Source organism: Trichosurus vulpecula, chromosome 2 (assembly GCF_011100635.1).
Source record: "Trichosurus vulpecula isolate mTriVul1 chromosome 2, mTriVul1.pri, whole genome shotgun sequence".
NCBI classification, from domain to species: Eukaryota; Metazoa; Chordata; class Mammalia; order Diprotodontia; family Phalangeridae; genus Trichosurus; species Trichosurus vulpecula.
Window position 1 is genome coordinate 416,748,092 of NC_050574.1, and position 18,853 is coordinate 416,766,944.

At 39.4% G+C, this 18,853-nt stretch overlaps 1 protein-coding gene across 1 annotated transcript in view; it reads left to right on the top strand.

Moving 5' to 3' along the window:
* Positions 1-18,853, top strand: part of FRMPD4 (FERM and PDZ domain containing 4) — a 175,273-nt gene that overhangs the window by 137,429 nt on the left and 18,991 nt on the right. Inside the window, 4 exon segments of the mRNA XM_036747287.1 lie at positions 1,077-1,196; positions 7,842-7,978; positions 18,342-18,467; positions 18,514-18,531. Coding sequence (XP_036603182.1) covers positions 1,077-1,196; positions 7,842-7,978; positions 18,342-18,467; positions 18,514-18,531 — 401 coding nt within the window.

The following is an 18,853-nucleotide window of genomic DNA, read 5'->3' on the forward strand; positions in this document are numbered from 1 at the left end:
AACTGATACTAAGGGGAAACTAGGGATGCTATGGATACAACCCTGACCTTTTCTGGTCAGTGTTACAAAAAGCAAATAGAACTTCTGAAAAAATACCCCTTAATACCATGGTCAGAGATGGAATAAGGGATGGATGCAATATTGTTCTGGCCCAGTACTGAATTCCTTATTATCTCTTATGAACCCCACTATACTGCTCCACTCATTAGATAAGTATTTCCCAATCCAGTCTATAATGTGGCCTTGAAAAACACATAAATACTCTGCTGTGGACCACTTACACTCCCCACCATCTCAGTTAGGTGGATGTCAGAGTATCAAGTAAGAGATAGGTAACTGGAAAGAAGAATGGATCTAAAGGTGAAAAAAGCAAGATAAATGGGACACTTGTAAGTTTTTAAAGTTCACAACTTTTAAGAAATAAAAATAATCAATTACAAAAATTTTGCGAATTGAGAAAAATTTGCCAATAACTAGCAGTTGGAAAAATTGAACCAGACCATTCTGTAATTTGTTTTGAATTTAAATTTTATTTCGTCTTGTTTCATTAGGCTCTTAAGTTTATTGTTTTCAGTAAGAATGAATTGGTTAGCGAATTGCTTTGTCTTTTAGTTGGCTTTCAAAATCTTTTAAACTATTTGGAATGTTAAGCTTGTCATTTAAATGACCTCAAATCACAGAACTTGAAACTAATTGAAAAGCGTGAACCTTAAATTTTGATGTAAGTACCAAATCTTCCAGCAATCCTAGCTTCCTCTGAGGTATCTTTCCATGCCCTTAGATAGGATTCCAATAGACAATGAGTGATGAGGAATGCATGTGATTCCTTCCTAACTGTTTACACTATGGGATACATACGTCGGGAAGAATATTCAGTTGTAATGTAAATACTTAAAAGAAAACAAGAGAATGGATTGCAAAGTGTGAGTAACTGGAATAATGCTGCTCTCTAATGAACTTCAAATATTTATGCTTTATTCAGGAAAGAGAAAGCATTGTTTTAGTGTCCTTTGATGATGACCTTCTTTCTGCTTCTAGCATTGAAAGATTTTTGTGTCATTGATTCAATGTCTTAGGTGACACAGAGACCCAGCTCCCATAAGATGAGATGTCTTTTCCGAATTAGCTTTGTCCCAAAGGATCCCATTGACCTTTTGAGAAGAGATCCAGTTGCTTTCGAGTATCTATATGTGCAGGTATGTGAAAAATATGACTGGTTTGTTATTATATATTTATATATATGATATATACCATATATGTGTTATATATGCTATGCATGTAACTCTTTTATGTTCTTTCATTGAAGGACTTCTTTTGCCTCTTCTCACCACATGTAACCTCAAATGTATTATTCGATAAATTCAATTTACTAAACACCTAATATAAGTCAGGCACAGTGCTAAGTAGTAGGGATACAAGTAAGAAAATTAAAGACAATCCCTGCCCTCAAAGAGGTTACAATCTAATGGGGGAAAAGAACGCACCAAAGGAAGCTGGGAAGAGGAGAGGACACACCAGTGAGCATGGAGGGGCAGATGACACACCGGAGAGTTCAAACCAAGCAAAGCTGCAGATGAAAAGTGGAACAAATTTGTTCTGTGAAGTTTGGATTCAGTCAAAGGGCTGCCCTTGGGGACCTAGGGAGACACATGTGGCCTCAAGGCCACAGGTTCCCCACCCCTGACGTAGACCATTCATAGAGCTTCTTTTTCAGGAAAGAATTTATATTCTTCTTCACCAACTGCCCATTATATATCATTTGAATGTAAAGTTTTATTCAGTTATACACTAGCATGACTGACTATGCCTGGAACACTTCTCCTTTAAGTTTCAGCTAAAATCCCACCTTCTATAAGAAGTCTTTCCCAGTCCTACTTAACCTTAGTTCCTTCCCTCTGAGACTATCCCAATTTATCCCCTATATATCTTGTTTGTACATAGTAGTATGCATGTTTTCTCTCCCGCTCCCATCCCCATGATTGGACTGTAAGTGCCCTGGGGTCAAGATCTCTTCTTTGACTTTTTTTGTATCTCCAATTCTTAGCACAATGCCTGGTACATAATAGGTGCTTAATAAATGCTAACTGATTGAGTAGCACCTCACCTCTCTGGTAATTTCATGCTTGGGGCCTTTAAGAATCCATAATAATTGTCAACTTGAAAGTAACCAGAAAAGCCAGTGGGTGAGAACTAGTGTTGGAAATAGCAGAGAAAACCTGAAGACTGAGGACTACAGGAGTATGAAGTCATCTACCTAAGGAAAGGAGTGCTATGCTTGGCTGCTGATGGTTATGACTGAGAATACCTCACCAATCAGGGTTGTGACTGACAAGACCTCACCAATCAGAAAGGGGAAAAGGACAGAAAAAAAAGGAGAGGACAAAAAAGTGAAAGGACAAACTAAGCCTCCTTCCTTCAGTAAGCCATGCAAAGCAATGGTTTACTTTATATATGATGCTGAAGGAGAAACCCATATTTAATATTAAAGATCCTGAGTCATCAAGAAAAGGTTTAATCACATTCAGTGTCCTCAACTTACAAAGGCAGGCCTTGATATTTTAGAAAGATTTCCATTTTTAAAAAAGAAATCCAGTTTGAATAAAGTTTTTGACAAGTGAAAAGTTACCTTCTGGATTTTTCAGTGCCTTCCCATGTCCAGAATATCTCTTCATTGAACGTGCCAAATAACCAGGAGTCACCTTGTAATTAATTCAAGTAAAATATTGTTCTCTGCTGAGAAGACTGTTTTATTAGAATTTACCCATACCAGGAACCTATATTGTCATGATTCCTCTGCTACAGTAGTGATATTCTAGCTTAAGTGACCAGTCATTACTTCAAGAACAGAGAAGTCAAGTGTAAAAGCAAGAAATAAAGGCCAGTACGACAGTTCGATGACTGCCAGGCCTGGAGCCAGGAAGACTCATCTTTGAGAGTTTAAATCCAGCCTCAGACACTTACTAGCAGTGTGACACTGGGCAAGTCACTTAACCCTGCTTACCTTAGTTTCCTCATCTGTAAAATGAGCTAGAGAAGGAAATGGCAAACCACTCCAGTATCTTTGCCAAGAAAACCCCAAATGGGGTCACAAAGAGTCAAACATGACTGAAATGACTGAACAGCTCTGTGTGTGTGTGTGTGTGTGTGTGTGTGTGTGTGTGTGTGTGTGAGACAGAACCATCAGCAGCCAATGAATGACTTTATAGTTTCTATAGTCCTCAGTCTTCAGGTTTTCTCTGTTATTTCCAACATTAGTTCTCACTCGTAGGTTTTTCTGTTTATTTTCAGGTTGAGAATAAGTTGTTATTTATATGCATCAGATAGATCTTGAATTTCTGTCATCATATATGCATGCCTGTGTCTAATCTTATAAGCAGGAATAAATAGCCTTTGCATGTTAAAAGCCAGAGGCAAAGTAATCCTACATCTTCACATTTTGATAGTGGTATATAAATGACCTCTTTCATATATATATATAATATTATATAATATATATATATATATAGTATATAGTATATATATATATATACACACACACACATTTATATATTAATATTTCTTATATAATATTTAATTTGTATTTGTTGTATGATATAACATATTTATTTACATGTTTATAATGATTATATATAGAATATATTTATGATTATATATGATATACATGTATTAATTTGTGTTTATTATACATAATATATTTTTATGTATTATTTTTTTATATTTATTATGTGATATATATCATACATATACCACTATCAAGAAATGAAGAAGTAGGATTCCTCTGTCTCCAGCTTTTCACATCCAAAGCCTGCCCTTGCTTATATGTGATTAGACATAGATATGCATATATGATGACAGAAGTCCATCATCTAATGCACACCCATAAGCAGCTTAGTCTTAATCCAGTGACTTACTTATTTAACTGATGGTTGGGGTTCTTATCAGAAGCTCCAAATGCATTCAAAATTCATCCAGGGAACAGAGGAGTAAATACAAGCATAATGCATAATTTTGCCAGGAAAAGACAAAGAGGGAACAATTTAAAGTACCAGAAGCCCTTAATGAGGACACTAACGATTACTTAAATAAACAAACTGTTAGGTTAAAAAATAGAAGTGTCAGCATAAATATTGTCAACTAATCGCTAGTTCACAGAATTTAACATAAATTTACAGTAAAAGCGAATTAATTCAGGCTGCACTCATTCATAGGCATAATAATATGGACATGGGCTGGACTGAAATTGACCTTCGTGCTCTCTATGAAGAAAGGAATTGATCACTAAACAAAATAACAAGAATGTATAACCTACTCAAGAGAACAAAATATTTTCAAGCACTTTAATAATACTCATTTGCATATTAACAATTAACATGCAGTTGTAAATTACATTTATCTCTCCATCACAGCAGGCCCTGGGTAGTACCTCTATTTGGAAAGTACTTTGCTGGCCATTAGGCTTTTTTTTTCTTTTAAATAAATACATTTGATTCCCTGCCCTCCTCTTTCATCTTCCCTATCACAATAGTCTCTGGGAAATGTCCACTCTCCTTGCCCAATAGTCTCCAGATTGAACCATTTCCTATAGCAAAGAGAAAAACCTAAGAGAGAGAGAGAGAACCTGACATTACCCAAAATGCATATCTTCTTCCACTGTCCTAATCAGTTTTTGTTTTGGGATGTATTTAAAATTAATAAAAACTCTTTACAAATATTCTATAATATAGATATTTTAACAATTCAGACTATCTCCCCAATGAATTTGTTATATGATGTATGTGACTCATTGATAAATAACGTAAGTGACCGACAGCTCCTACCAAAAAATGGGCTTTAAGGGGACAGGAGAAAGGGATATCAATAGACTCAGCCCCAATTCTGAGGGACTCTCAAGTGTCATAGAAGCAGCCCTGGGGGGGGGGAGAGGGAAGAAAGAAGTGAGTATTTCCTTCACTGTTCAAGAAGTTTGAAGTGACTCTAGGGAACCCAAGCAACGGTGGTCCCCAACTCTGAGATGTAAAAAAATCAACAAATTTTATAGTGATATCCCTATGAGGTCTATAACCCAAAGAGATCAAAGAAAGAGGACATATAACCACTTTTTTGTAGTAACAAAGAATGTTTACTGGTAGGGTGCCCATCAACTGGCAAATGGGTAAACAAGTTACAGTCTATGAATGGGATGAAACAGTATCATGCTGTAAGAAATGACTGTTTCAGAGAAATCTGGGAAGACTTGTATAAACTGATGCAGAGTGAAGTGATTAGAACTAGAAGAACAATTTATGCAGTAGCAACAATATTGTAAAGACAAACATTTTTGAAAGACTTAGGAGCTCTGTTCAGTACAGTGGCCAATCATAATTCCAAAAGTATTCATCATGAAGCATGTTACCCACCTCCTGAGGCGGAGATGAGACTCAGGGTATAGACTCCACTTTGGTGAACATAGACAATACAGGAATTTGTTTTGCTTGACCATGTTTATAACAAGGGTTTTGGTTTTTCTTCCTTTCTCAAAGGAGAAAGGGGGAAAGAAGAGTGAGAAGGCAGATTTATCTTCATGAAAATAAAATAAAATTTGATTTTTAAAAACTACTATTATAGAGGCCAACAGAAGAAGGGCAATCATAGCACTGAAGAAGCTGAGAAAACGCCCTTTCCTCTTCTTGCTTGTCTCATCTGTGGCCCAGGGAACTTTGTAAGATTTACTCATTCAAATGGCCCAGGTCCAGGTCTTCTTACTCTCACAAGTCTGATGACATCTTCAGCCTTCAGATAAGGGGTCAGTGGGCAAAGCCAAGAATAGAGACAGTATAAATGGAAGAAGGTAATGTTTCTATCAATAAGCAAGTATTACTATGTGTCAGGCCCTAGGGATACAAGAACAAAGAATGAAACAACTGCTATTTAACAACGAGCTTACACAACAGTGAGATAAGTACATGCAAAAATGTTTACGGCATAAATAAACGAGTAGATGAGAAAGACCAGAAATTTCATCTAACAAACTCCATACCTGCTATTCTGTTGCTACTGGTTTGTCCTTCATCTCCTTTTTTTCCTAATCAGTAAGCTTTTTTTAAAAAATGTATTTATTTATTTTTAGTTTACAACATTCAGTTCCATAAGCTTTTGAGTTCCAAATTTTCTCCCCCCCCACTCCCTCCCCTCCCTCCCCAGGATGGCAGGTAATCTGATATAGGCTCTACATATACATTCACATTAAACATATTTTCACATTAGTCATGTTGCAAAGAAGAATTAGAAGCAACATAATGAACTACAAGAAAGAAGAAGCAAAACACCAAAGAGAAAGAGCAAATAGTATGCTTCGATCTGCATTCAGACCGTTATTCTTTCTCTGGATGTAGATAGCATTTTCCATCATGAGTCTTTTGGAGTTGTCTTAAACTTAGTGTTATATAGTCTACAAAAGTTAGTCATTGTACCATGTGGCTGTAACTGTATACAATGTTCTCTTGGTTCTGTCCCCTGACTGAGGATATTTCTTGCATTGATCCTTTATGACCCACAGGCTGCAACTCCTTCTGCTCTCTGCTGCCCCTGTCTGCCTCTTTTGTACACAAGCTTCCACCACTGTTCACTGCTTCATCTTCGTCAGAGACATGTTCTGAATCGTATAATGAGATAGCCAGGGCCAATATGTCTGTGGACTTAGTAACACATTTTCATCTATTTTTAAGATGTTCCCATAGTCAGGATCCTAATAGGAAGCCATGAAGACCTTCTGAAGACTTCATCAACTCATAGTTGGACCTAATTCCAACTCCAAGGGTGCCTTGGTCCATGGAGACCAGTGAAGCAAAATAGAAATAGTATTGGATTTGGGGTCAAAGAACCTGAGTTTGAACTCCAGCCCTGCCACTGACTACCTGTATGACCTTGGACAAGTCACAACCTTCTGGACCTCAGCTTCCTCATCTGTAGAACGAGTGGGGTTAGGCTAGATGACTTCTAAGGTCCCTTCCTGTTCTGAATTTACATTCTTATGACTCTTCCCTATCTCAGGACTCAGGTACTCTTGGTAGATGCCACATTGTGAGGTATGTCCATCACATGATGACTACTTCCCACTGAGGTTTTTTTGTGGAATAAAGAGAAATATCCCTTTTCCATTTGGCATTCCAATTATCCTCATCTCCTCCTTGCCCTCACCAGCCCTGCCAATGTCTTCTAAATAATGTCAAGCCATAGTCCCCTGAGCCTGAGAGAAGACTTAAAACAGTTTTTAAGAAAACTGGAAAGGAATGTGGTTTTCTTGAATAAATGAAATACATGAAATGTTCAACAGTACATTATAAAGAGAGTGAAAGTCTGAACAAACCCTACTGAGTCATTATTTTGATCTTCAAATACCTAGGTGCCATCTCTGGCTATGTAAGCTGAACACCACACATGCATAGATTGTGCCTTAGAGGTCTCCTCCCGGTAGACAGCTTTGCATCTCTCACAGCATATTGTAAAAGTGTATGCCACTATTCGTGTCAGTATATGGTTCGCACCTTCATTCGAAGCACCTGTTTTGAAATTCTGCATCCAAATTACTAATTCTTTAAAGGGAAAACAAGTCAGTAAATAACATGTCTGGTATCACCCTTGTGTTGTCCTTGTGCTCACAGATGCAATTCAATTAAAAACATTTGGCATTTTGCCAATAAGGAGGGCAGAACCACCTCCTTGGTTGGGGGAGGGGGGGTCGGGGTGAAGGAGGAGGTGTTTGAACACTTTGGAAAAATACATCACCTGTTCCTGAGGTTACAAGAGAAAATCGTGAATCCAGATTGCTTAACATGATGCTCCCTCTGCTGGTTTGTTTGCAGAGCTGTAATGATGTGGTACAGGAGAGATTTGGGCCAGAGCTGAAATATGACATCGCCCTGCGTCTGGCAGCATTGCAAATGTACATCGCCACTGTCACCACCAAGCAAACCCAAAAGATCTCCCTCAAATACATTGAGTAAGTATGTCCCAGCATGGGGGAGAGGCCAAAACTATTTGGCATGGGTTGGGGTTTAAAATGTCTGAAACCATTTTAGATGAGTTTCTGCATTCCCATTGAGATTTTATGGCTGGAAGATAGACAAGAGAATAGGAGAATATATATTCAGTAGCTTATCTTCCGCAGCCTACTCATTCTATCTTTAAAATGACTTCAATACCTCATTGTGGGGTACAAGTAACCCCAGGTTCTCAAAGGCTTTGATAGCAGAGTACAATTTCTGGCAGGTCCTATAAAGCTGGAAAGACTGGAAATATAATCCAATGATTATCTAAGTCTTTTATCACATAAACAGCCTAACTCTATGAGAAAAGTACATCACACACACACACACACACACACACACCACACCACACACCTCTGACCATCACCATCAAGTGAAAAAAAAATTTGAACACTGGATTTGGAGCCAGAAGACAGGTTCAAATGCTCACTACCTCTCTCTATCTCCTATTTCCTACCCATGTGACCTTGGGCAAGTCATTTAACTTCTCCTTGGTCTCAGTTTCTCCTTCAGTAAAATGAGGGGTTGGAACTAGATTACCTTCTAAGGTCTCTTACAGCTCTAAGTCTATAATCCTATGGTGTTGGATAAGTAAATTGGATTGTTAATTATTAACAATTAATTAAGTTGGATTAAGTTTGACTCCAAATCCAATTTACCTCCATTTTCTCTTCTACAAAATGAGAGATTGGGCTAGAAGATCTCTAAGATCCCTTCCAGTTCGAGATCCTAAGGCATGGAAGAGTTGCAATCTGCAGTGGTGGAGAGAATACCAACACCAAGGAAATCAAGGTTCTTTGGGTATTGCAGCACCAAGTTGAAATGGGAGCACCCTGTTCAAGTGACTCTATGTTTTTAAGTCTAAAAAGGGTTATCTGCTTTCAAGGCTAGATACATTCCAGTACGGTCCGAAAGAAAGTTGTGTTTACCACTAACTTCCAAAGCAGTTGAAGGGGAATTCTGTGGGCCAGTTCCCACTTTAGGTGCATCAGCATCTTTTGCTCCCCTTCTTCGTGCATCATCTTTAACGGCCATATTTTGACACAAGGCCGTGTCTCCAATGTCTTCTGTTTCTGACTGGCAGTGATATATCCAGTAGACTGATCTTCACTTAATCCGGACAGAGTGTAATATACATGGCAAAGAAAAGGGGACTGTTTAAAGCACAGGACAAGGCTGGATCAAAGTCTCTGTGCATTTGAGAAAGGGCAAAATTATCACATAGCCCTAGCCTCTACAGCTCCCAAAAGCCATTAGTAAATTAAATGAAATCTGATTGCCTCAAATGCCGTGCTTTCCCGGGTCCTTCTAATTACTAACAGTAGTAGTTTTCCATTTATTGATTGAAAAGCTTATTTGGGGTCTCAAACACTACATGGGCCACAGGGGGTAGAATGACCTTTTGCTGATGGAACACACACAAGCAGAGATGAAGATGGAGACAGAGTTGTGCAAATTGGACTGGAGCAGATGCCCTGGAGAATTTACCTAATGCTTTCTGGATCTACAAAGGACAGGCCCAATTTAGGAGCGCTCTCAAAATCCTAGGGCCAACTGCCAAGGTCTACTTGGGATCCAGAGGTCCACAGAACTTCTGTACATTAGCAGTAACCATGGGTCAAAGGCCAGACAACGGTCCTCAGGCAATGAAAATCCATGGCATAGTGGAGACAATGTTGGATTTAGATCCAGTATCTGGATTTCAATCCCACCTTGGAAAACTATTAGCTGTGTTACGTGGACAAGTGACTTAACTGCTCTGAGTTTCAAATGTGGACACACTCCTGCAAGAGCCATTTTTCAGGGTCTGAGGAGAGGCTCAAGTGAAACAATGTATGTAAGATGCTTTGTAGACTTTATTAAATATCAGTTATTATTTCCTGTTTACGTGATTAGATGAACCCAGCACTGACTATGGTTTCAAAAACTCTAATTCTCTCTGATCTACAAACATTTGCAGTGGCCTCGCCCACATTTACTAGTATTCCACCCATATTCTGTTCATTTGACTTCAATTATTAAGTCACGGAAGCATTTAATTCAGTTACAAAGTAAATAATAGTAGCCATCATCGTTTTTCAAATGGCTTCAGTTTGGGGGGGGAGGGTAAGGTTAGGCATCTCAGGTAGGGGAAAGGGCTGAGTTATATTGGAAAACAGTCATGAGAGAAATACAAGAGCTCCTAGACCCATAAATTCCCTTGCTATCTTTGCCTTCTCTTATTATCCCTCACATTTCTAGGCTGAGAATCATAGGCTTTAGAGCTAGAAAACACTAAGGGATTGTACACTCTCCACTCCCACATTCCATACAGATTTTAAAAAGATCACTCCTATTTATATAGTGCTTCCAGATTTAGTAAGCACTCTCCTCCCAACAGCCCTGTGAGGACCAATATCAACATCTCCCTTAACAGATGATAAACTGAGGCCCAGCGAATTTAAGTGACTCGCCCATGGTCACACTGCTCAGTGGGGAAGGGGAGCCTGGAGCGCTCCTCCCCCCACACACTGTACTGTTTCCAGTGCACAGTTGGCTGCTGCTCAGGACTCACAGAGATCTCACCCATAGATTCCCATGGCAACTGAATAAAAAAGAAATAAGAGGAAAGAGGGAGAGCACAGTTAAAATTTCCTTCAGTCCGAGGTATGCCTTTGTTTATGCCACTTGCCAGGTTTCACTTCACCCTGACCTGGTTGCCATTATTCCTTGGACTTTGTGACTTGAGAGGTAAAGGAAAGAGGTCAGGATTTAGAGCCCAGCAAGTGGGCTTCGTTTTCTGACTCTGCTGCCTACTCGCTCAGACTTCAGGCAAGTCACCCACCTCTATGTCTATCTGTCTGTCTCTCTGTCTCTCTCTGTCTCTGTCTCTCTCTTGCTGTCTCTCTGTGTGTGTCTCTCTCTCTCTCTGTCTCTTTCTCTCTGTCTCGATTCTAATTCTCTCTGTGTGTCTGTTTCTCTTTCTGTCTCTGTCTCAATCTCTCTTTGTCTGTCTCATCTCTCTCAGTCTGTCTCTCAGTCTCTCTTTGTCTCTCGTTCTCTAGAAAATGAAGAGGTTGGATTCACAGACCTCAAAGGTCACTTCCAGCTCGGAATCTGATTTTGCCGTTGTTGTCACTGTTTTGTTTCAGTCATGCCCGACTCTTCATGACCCTACTTGAGGTTTTCTTGGCAGAGATACTGGAACGGTCTGTCACTTCCTTCTCCAGCTCATTTTACAGATGAGGAAACTGAGGCTAACAGGGTTAGTGACTTGCCCAGGGTCACACAGCTAGTGTCTGAGGTCAGATTTGAACTCAGAAAGATGAGTCTTCCTGACTCCAGGCCAGGCACTCTATGCAATGGGCACCACCTAGTTGCCCTAAATCTGTGATCCTGTTATTCTATTTTCCTGTCCGGTCTAAGTGAATGTTAACCGGTAGGGCCTTATCACCAAGGTGGCCTCCCCAGCAACTGCTCTTCCCTCTCTTCCTGCCGCCTCCCTGCGGCCCCCTCTCTCAACTGTAATTGATGGTCATGTGGACAAAGAAGAAAGGATAGGACTGGAATAGGGGATAAGAGGGGAATAGGGCAGAGAAAAATGCAATAGCTTTTCTGGGAGAAATTCTTTAGGTATATAGTGGCTTATTCTAATCTGGCCCAAGGTATACACATGGAAGAGAAAACAGAAGGCAGGCAATAAGCATTTATTTAGCACTTACTGTGTGCACTGCACCAATCACTTTACAATTCTTATCTCATTGGATCCTCACACCACCCTATTGAGGGTTGATGTAGCTGCTATTACTATCCTATTTTACACGGACCGGGGTTAAGTGACTTGCTCAGGGCCACACAGCTATACGTGTCTGAGGCTGGATCTGACCCTGACTCTGGGCCTAGCACTCTATTCACTGCCTTATACGAAGTTATATAGGTTATAAAGACAGCAGGAGATAGTGGATAGATCATGGCCTCAGAGCCAGAAAGACCTGTTTTCAGGTCCCAAGTCTGACATATTCTGGCTGTGTACCTGTGACCAATCCGTTTCCCCCTAGGAGCGCTAGTCAATTCTCTAAAAGTACTATAGGATGCAGAGAAGGAGCCAACCTGTTTTGGTAGCTCCAATCCCCGGGGTTGTAGCGCAGCACTTTGTGGTGTGCCTATGAGCTCTTGAACCAGGGCGGTTTTGTAATATAAGAAGGTTCTTCACTTCCTTCTGAGGTTGTTGTTCAGCCATGTCTGACTCTTCATGACCTCGTGGACATCGTCCATGGAGTTTTCTTGGCAAGATATGGGAGAGTTTTGCTGTTTCCCTCCCTAGTGGATTAAGTCAACAGAGGTTTAGTGACTTGGCCAGGGTCACACAGCTAATAAGTGTCAGAAGACAGATTTGAACTCAGGTTGAAACTCCAGGCCCAGTACTCTAGGGGCAGCTAGGTGGTGCAGTGAGTAGAGTACCAGCCCTGGAGTCAGGAGGACCTGAGTTCAAATCCAGACACTTGACACATTTACTACCTCTGTGACCTTGGGCAAATCACTTAACCCCAATTGCCTTGCCCTCCACCCCTCCAAAAAAAAAATAGTAATAGCTACTAGTTATATTTACATTTACCTTCAAATTAAATTATTAATTTATTTATAGAAATATATTTATATATAAATTATATAAATAATTAATTTAATATAACAATATAAATAAATTATATAAATATATCAAATTTATATAAAGAATGAAATACTTTTCAGCCTTGTTTAATGAAGTCAAGCATATAAACAAAATGTGAGTGCCTCGAGGGCAGAGATTATTTTCACTTTTGTCTTTCTGCTCCTAGAGCCATACCACAGCACCAGGCACATAGTAAGTGCAACGGTTGAATCGAATTGAACTAAATTGTTCTGTGCTAGGCACAGGAAAGATTTGGCAGACATGTCCTATCCCATAGAACTCGTATTCTGGTAGGGACATAAGACATGAGCAGAGATCCTTATAATACACTTTGTAATGTGATGCGCATATTAGGGTAGGGTAGGAGTTGAAGTATATCGTTATCAAAGTTACTTTATATGAAAGTTATCAAACAATTTATACGACTTACTTCAAGGATCTGCCATTGTTAGGGGGTCATTCCTCTGTGAATACGGATCACAATCCCTCTACTTAATAGGCAGTTTCTGTAGTTTCTGTGCATAAGAATAATCATCATTTAGTGTCCGCTTCTCTAGTTACGAGCCCTCTCCACTTATTTATCCCCTCTCCCTCTCTGTCTCTATCTCTTTCTCTTTCCATCCATCCATCCTTCACAGGGTCTCCTCTGTTGTTGTTCAGTCATTTCTAGTTGTGTCCAACTCTCTTTTCTCGGTAAAGATACTGGAGTGGTTTGCCATTTGATTCTCCAGCTCATTTTACAGATGAGAAAACTAGGCAAACAGGGTTGAGTGACTTGCCCAGGATCACACAGCTAACTGTCTGAGGCCAGATTTGAACTCAGGAAGATGAGTCTTTCTGACTCCAAATCCAGCATTTTATCCACTGGGCCACCTACCAGTCCTCACAGGACCTATACTTCCATTCATATAGCACTTTATTTTTTTTAGCATTTTATTTTTAAGAGACATTTTTACTTCCATTATCTTATGTAATACTCAAAAGAACCCTGTAAAATTGGGCACAAGTATTACCGTCTTCATTTTACCGTATAAAATGATAGACCATTAGAAATGCATTTCATCCAACTGCATGTGTTTTATGGATAAAGAATCTGATGGGAAGCGATTTGGCCAAAGTCAGGAGGCATGTTAGTGACCGAACTTGATCCAGGATACAGACAATTCTCTTATAGCCCAGTCATCTTTCTGCTCTCAACTGAACAGCTGCTCGCATCTCAGAACAAATCTTTGATCCCATTTTTAAAGCCAACAATCAGGTTATGTCCCTCTTCCCACAGTCTTACAAATAAATATATCCATTTCTATGTAGGCTAAAGGTTAGCCAGAAATCACCAGCTGAATAGATACTAAACAGTTCTGCAGCAGTTAGGAATAGTATGGTAGAGAACTAAGGTCCTATTTCCTCCTAAGAAACAGTAGTTACCACAGCACCAGAATGGTCGTTACTGTTAAACCAAAATATGGCTATGAAACATCACGTGCTTTCTTGCCTATCCCAGAGAGTCTCCATTTTTAGCTAGTACATGTTTCTCTGAATGCTCTAACTACCACTCATTAAGATGCATTATGGGAAGAAACAGTGTGACTAGAGAGGAAAGGAGATGCTGTTTAGGTGGAAGGGCTGTAGATTAAAAGCAGAAAGGGATCTCAGAGGCCATCTAGTTCTACCTCATTTTACAAATGAGGAAACTGAAGCACAGAGGAGTTAAGGGACCTGACCAAGGTCACACAGGTCAATGTCCAAATGACAGAGGCAGATCCAGCTCTGTTTACCCCCCCCCACACCCGCAGCATGTTTGGCAGAGAGACCAATACAGAACTCTAATCAGTGTGTCCATAGATCAGACCAAAAAAAATTATTTTTAAGGACACAAATCAGACGGCTATTCCTTATACTCATTTAGTCAGGCAGACAGGCAGTTTTATTGAGAATTTCCACTAGGAAAGGTGCTATGTCTGGGTACAAACGAGAGATTCTCAGGCCTTGCTCTCAAGGACCTTACACTCTAGTTGAGGAGAAAGACAGCCTCAAAATGAGATTTAGAAGTGAAATAATAATGAGATTTGAATCACAGATCAATAAGCATCGTGAGATCGCATACACTATGTGCCAAAGTATTGGCATAGATAATAAGTACCATAAGTTCAGAGAAAGAAGACAGTCAGGTAACTCTGAGAAAAGTTTGAGCAGTGAAACAGGGGAAGCAGTTTAGTCTGTGAAGTGTGAATCAGAACGCATGGGTTCAGGGCCCAGCCCATTACAAGTAAACTTGGACTAATCACTTTAATCGACATTTATTCGGCATCTATTATATGCAAGGTATGGCAGCATAAAGAGGAGCATAAGAACAAGGCATAGAGTACATACTGAGAATAGGAAAGGATTTAAGCAATTATCTAATCTAACACTCATTTCACAGGTAAGAAACCAAATTCCAGATTAGGATCAATGACTCACCCAAGGTCACAAATAGCAGATTCTAGAATCTCCTTTGGAAGGATCTCAGAGATTGTCTCATCTGATCTATACCTAGACAAGAATTGTCTAAACAACCATTCAGGTTCTGCCCTAGATTTCCAGTGATGAGGAATGCATCACTTCCCAAAGCAGCCCATTCTAACTTTTAGACAGCTCTAATTACATGAATTATAGAAATATTTATTACTTCAGTCCTCAAATATTTATTAAGCACCTACTACATGCCAGGATTGTGCTAAGAACTGAGGACACAAAAAAATTAAACTCAGTCCCTGCTCCCAAGGAGCTCACACTTTAATGGGAGAGACAACACACAAACAGCTAAGAAGACATATAGGATAAATTAGACATAATCAACAAGGGAAGGTATTAGCATTAAAGGGAATTGCATGGAACCAGAATTTATTGGAACTTACTATGTGTGCCAAGCACCTACTATGTGTGCCAGGCACTGCTAAGCACTTTACAAATGTTATCTCATTTGATCTTCACAACCCTAGAAGGCAGTTGCTATTATTATCTTCACTTTACAATTGGAGAAACTGAGGCAGTCAAGGATTAAGTGATTTACTCAGGGTCACACAGTGAGGAAGTGTTTTAGGATGGATCTTCCTGAGTACAGGACCATTGCTCTATGCACTGCGCCATCTAGATGCCTGTATTATAATAACTAACATTTATACTGTGCTTTAAGTTTTGCAAAACTCTTTACAAATAACGTTGTTTAGTCATGACCCATGGGCCATAGCGCACCAGCACTGTCCATGGGGTTTTCTTAACAAAGATACTGATTTGCCATTTCTTCTCTGGTGTTTTAAAGCAGAGAGCGATTAAGTGACTTGCCCAGAATCACACAGCTGGTAAGTGTCTGATTTGAACTCAGGTCTTCCTGACTCAGGCTTAGAGCTCTCATCCACTGAGCCACCTAGCTGCCTCAGTTACAAATATTAGCTCATTTTATCCTCACAGCAACTCTGAGAGCTAAGTGTTCTTGTTGTCCCCCTCTTACAGATAAGGAAAGTGAAACAGAGGCTGAATAACTTGTCTAGCATCACACAAGCAGTACGTCTCTAAGGTCACATTTGAACTCAGGCCATCCTTAGTGTAAGACTAGTACTCTATCCACCGTACCATGTAACTACCTGGGGACTGGGAAAGACTTGAAGAAGGTAGGCAGGCCTTTAGCTGAAAGGCAGCCGGAGAAGGCAGGTGGCAGAGGGAGAAGAGGAGGGAGTCGCAGGCATTAGGGGGAAACAAGTCTATTTTTTAAATTTACTATTGCCTTTAGATTTTATCGCACAGTTATTCCCCCTTAATTCCCTACTTCTTGACTCTTCCTCATAACAAAGAAAAACCTTTAAGCAAAGCCCAGCCCACTCAGCTGCATCTGACAGTGAGTACCACATTCACATTCATAATCCCCACCCCTCTACTGAAGGAGGAAGCTTGTTTCCTTATCATTTATCCAGGACTGAGATTATTCATTGTGGTTCATCAGAGTTTGATTGCTTTTTATTGTTCGTATCCTTAACACCCAGAGTCAATGTGTATGCTGTTCTCTTTATTCAGCATCACTTCATACAAATCTTTCTGTGTTTTTCTAGATTCCTCATAGTCTTCATTTCTTATGGTACTATAATATTTCATTCAAGGAGAGAGATAGAGACATTTAGCTCTGGGTTTATCCAGCCAAAATAAACAGAAAAACACAGAGGACATAATATTAATAAATGCCTAGAATAGAAACAGGCACTTTGTTTGCCTGAATCCACTGGAGAAGAAAATGGCCAAACACTCCAGTATCTTTGCCAAGAAAACCCCTTGGACAGTGTGGTCGATGGGATCAGAAAGAGTTGGACATCCTGAATGACTGAACAATAAGAACAAAATAATAGAAATACGATATTAATTAATGAATAGCTCACATTTATATAGTGCTCTAAAAAGACTTCTGTACAGCATCTGTATGAGACAACATTACCCTAATTTTAAGATGATGAAACAAAGACCCAAAGAGATCAAATAACTTGCCCATTACTACTAAGTGTTGAGGGTTGCTAAGTGGTTCAGTGGATTAAAAGCCTCAAGCGGAGTCAGGGAGACCTAAGTTCTGATACCTACTAGGTGTGTGATCCTGGGCAAGTTACTTACCTTGTTTGCCTCAGTTTCTCATCTGTAAAATGAACTGGAGAAGGAAATGGCAAACCACTCCAGTATCTTTGCCAAGAAAACCCCAAATGGAGTCACAAAGAGTCTGACACAACTGAGCAACAAGAACTAATTGTCCAGAGCTAGGATTAGAACCCAGGTCTCTGACTCCTTCTAGTCCCATACCTTTTCATCTATACTTTGCCTGCATTAGAAAAACAAGGATGTTGTCGTGGCAAAAACACAACAAACAACAAAAACAAGAAGAAGAGAGACAGAATGATAGAAGCAAGAGCCAAAAAAACAAGCACAATTAAGACAGACAGAAACAGCAACACAGATGAATGCATTACTTCAGATATAATTGGTCCCCACCTTTGGGTTGACCTTAAAATTAAAGCCTTTGTATAAGGAAAGACTTGATGAACTGATGCAAAGTGAAGAACGCATGACCAGAGAAACAAGGTACCCAGCCACATGGATAATAAGAACAAAGGACAACACCAAGGAAACAGTTGAAACTGAAAGCTATGAAATTATAATGACCTAACTTGGCAATTATAAAGAGACATATGAAAACGAACCTCCCAAAAAATAAAACAAAAAAAGTACCCTCCCTCTCTTTGCAAAGGTGGGAACTATAGGTGAGAAACAATTACAGATTCCAGTTGTTGATTCATTAATTAGTTAATTAAAACAACAACAAAAAAAAACCATTTTTTTCTCTCAGTTTATTGTGTTTTGAAAAGGGTGGCTCTCCAGGAGGGGAAAATTGAAGGGGATACATTGGGAATGGTAGGTGATATAAAAATAAAAGATACTAATAAAAATTTCACTTTAAAAAATGTAAAGCTGTTGCTAATGATTTAAATATTGTATCTCCTGAGCACCAAAGACATGTTGTCTCCCTCGCCTCCGAATTTATCCACTCTCTGCATCCTCAGGGAGTTCATTTGTTCAAACAAACATCACAACACCACTTAGCCCTCAATAACAAATAGCCCAGGAATGTGAAATTAAAGATATGCCTTTATTGCAGGAAAAGAATGGGGATTAGAGACTTTTCTTCCATCTGCTGTGCTGCAAAGCATGAAAGAAAAGAACATAAAGAAAGCACTTTCCCACCTTGTCAAAGCAAATCAAAACTAGTGCCGCCGGGGAAAAAGGTATTACATTTGCATCTTAATAGAAAATACATTTTATAAAGGGAAGGCTGCATGCATTAAAAATGTTTAAAATTAGTCCTTTGGTAAAATACTTAGCACCACATTTTCAGAAGCAATAATACTGTTTAACTTCTGTGTTAACTTTAATGTTTTTCCAAGAACAATGAAAAATAAATATATTTATTAAACCACAGAATATATTGAAAGTGACAAACCAATTGTTTGCTACTCACAAGGCCTAGCCCATGTTATTTAGTGTGTGTGTTTTCCCCCTTTAGGGCCTATGGCTAATGAAAACTTTGAGTATTACCTTACCTTCTCCATCTCCTCTGAACCTAACACTAAGTGATTCATTGGGTTTTTTTTCTCTCTGACACTAAAGAATA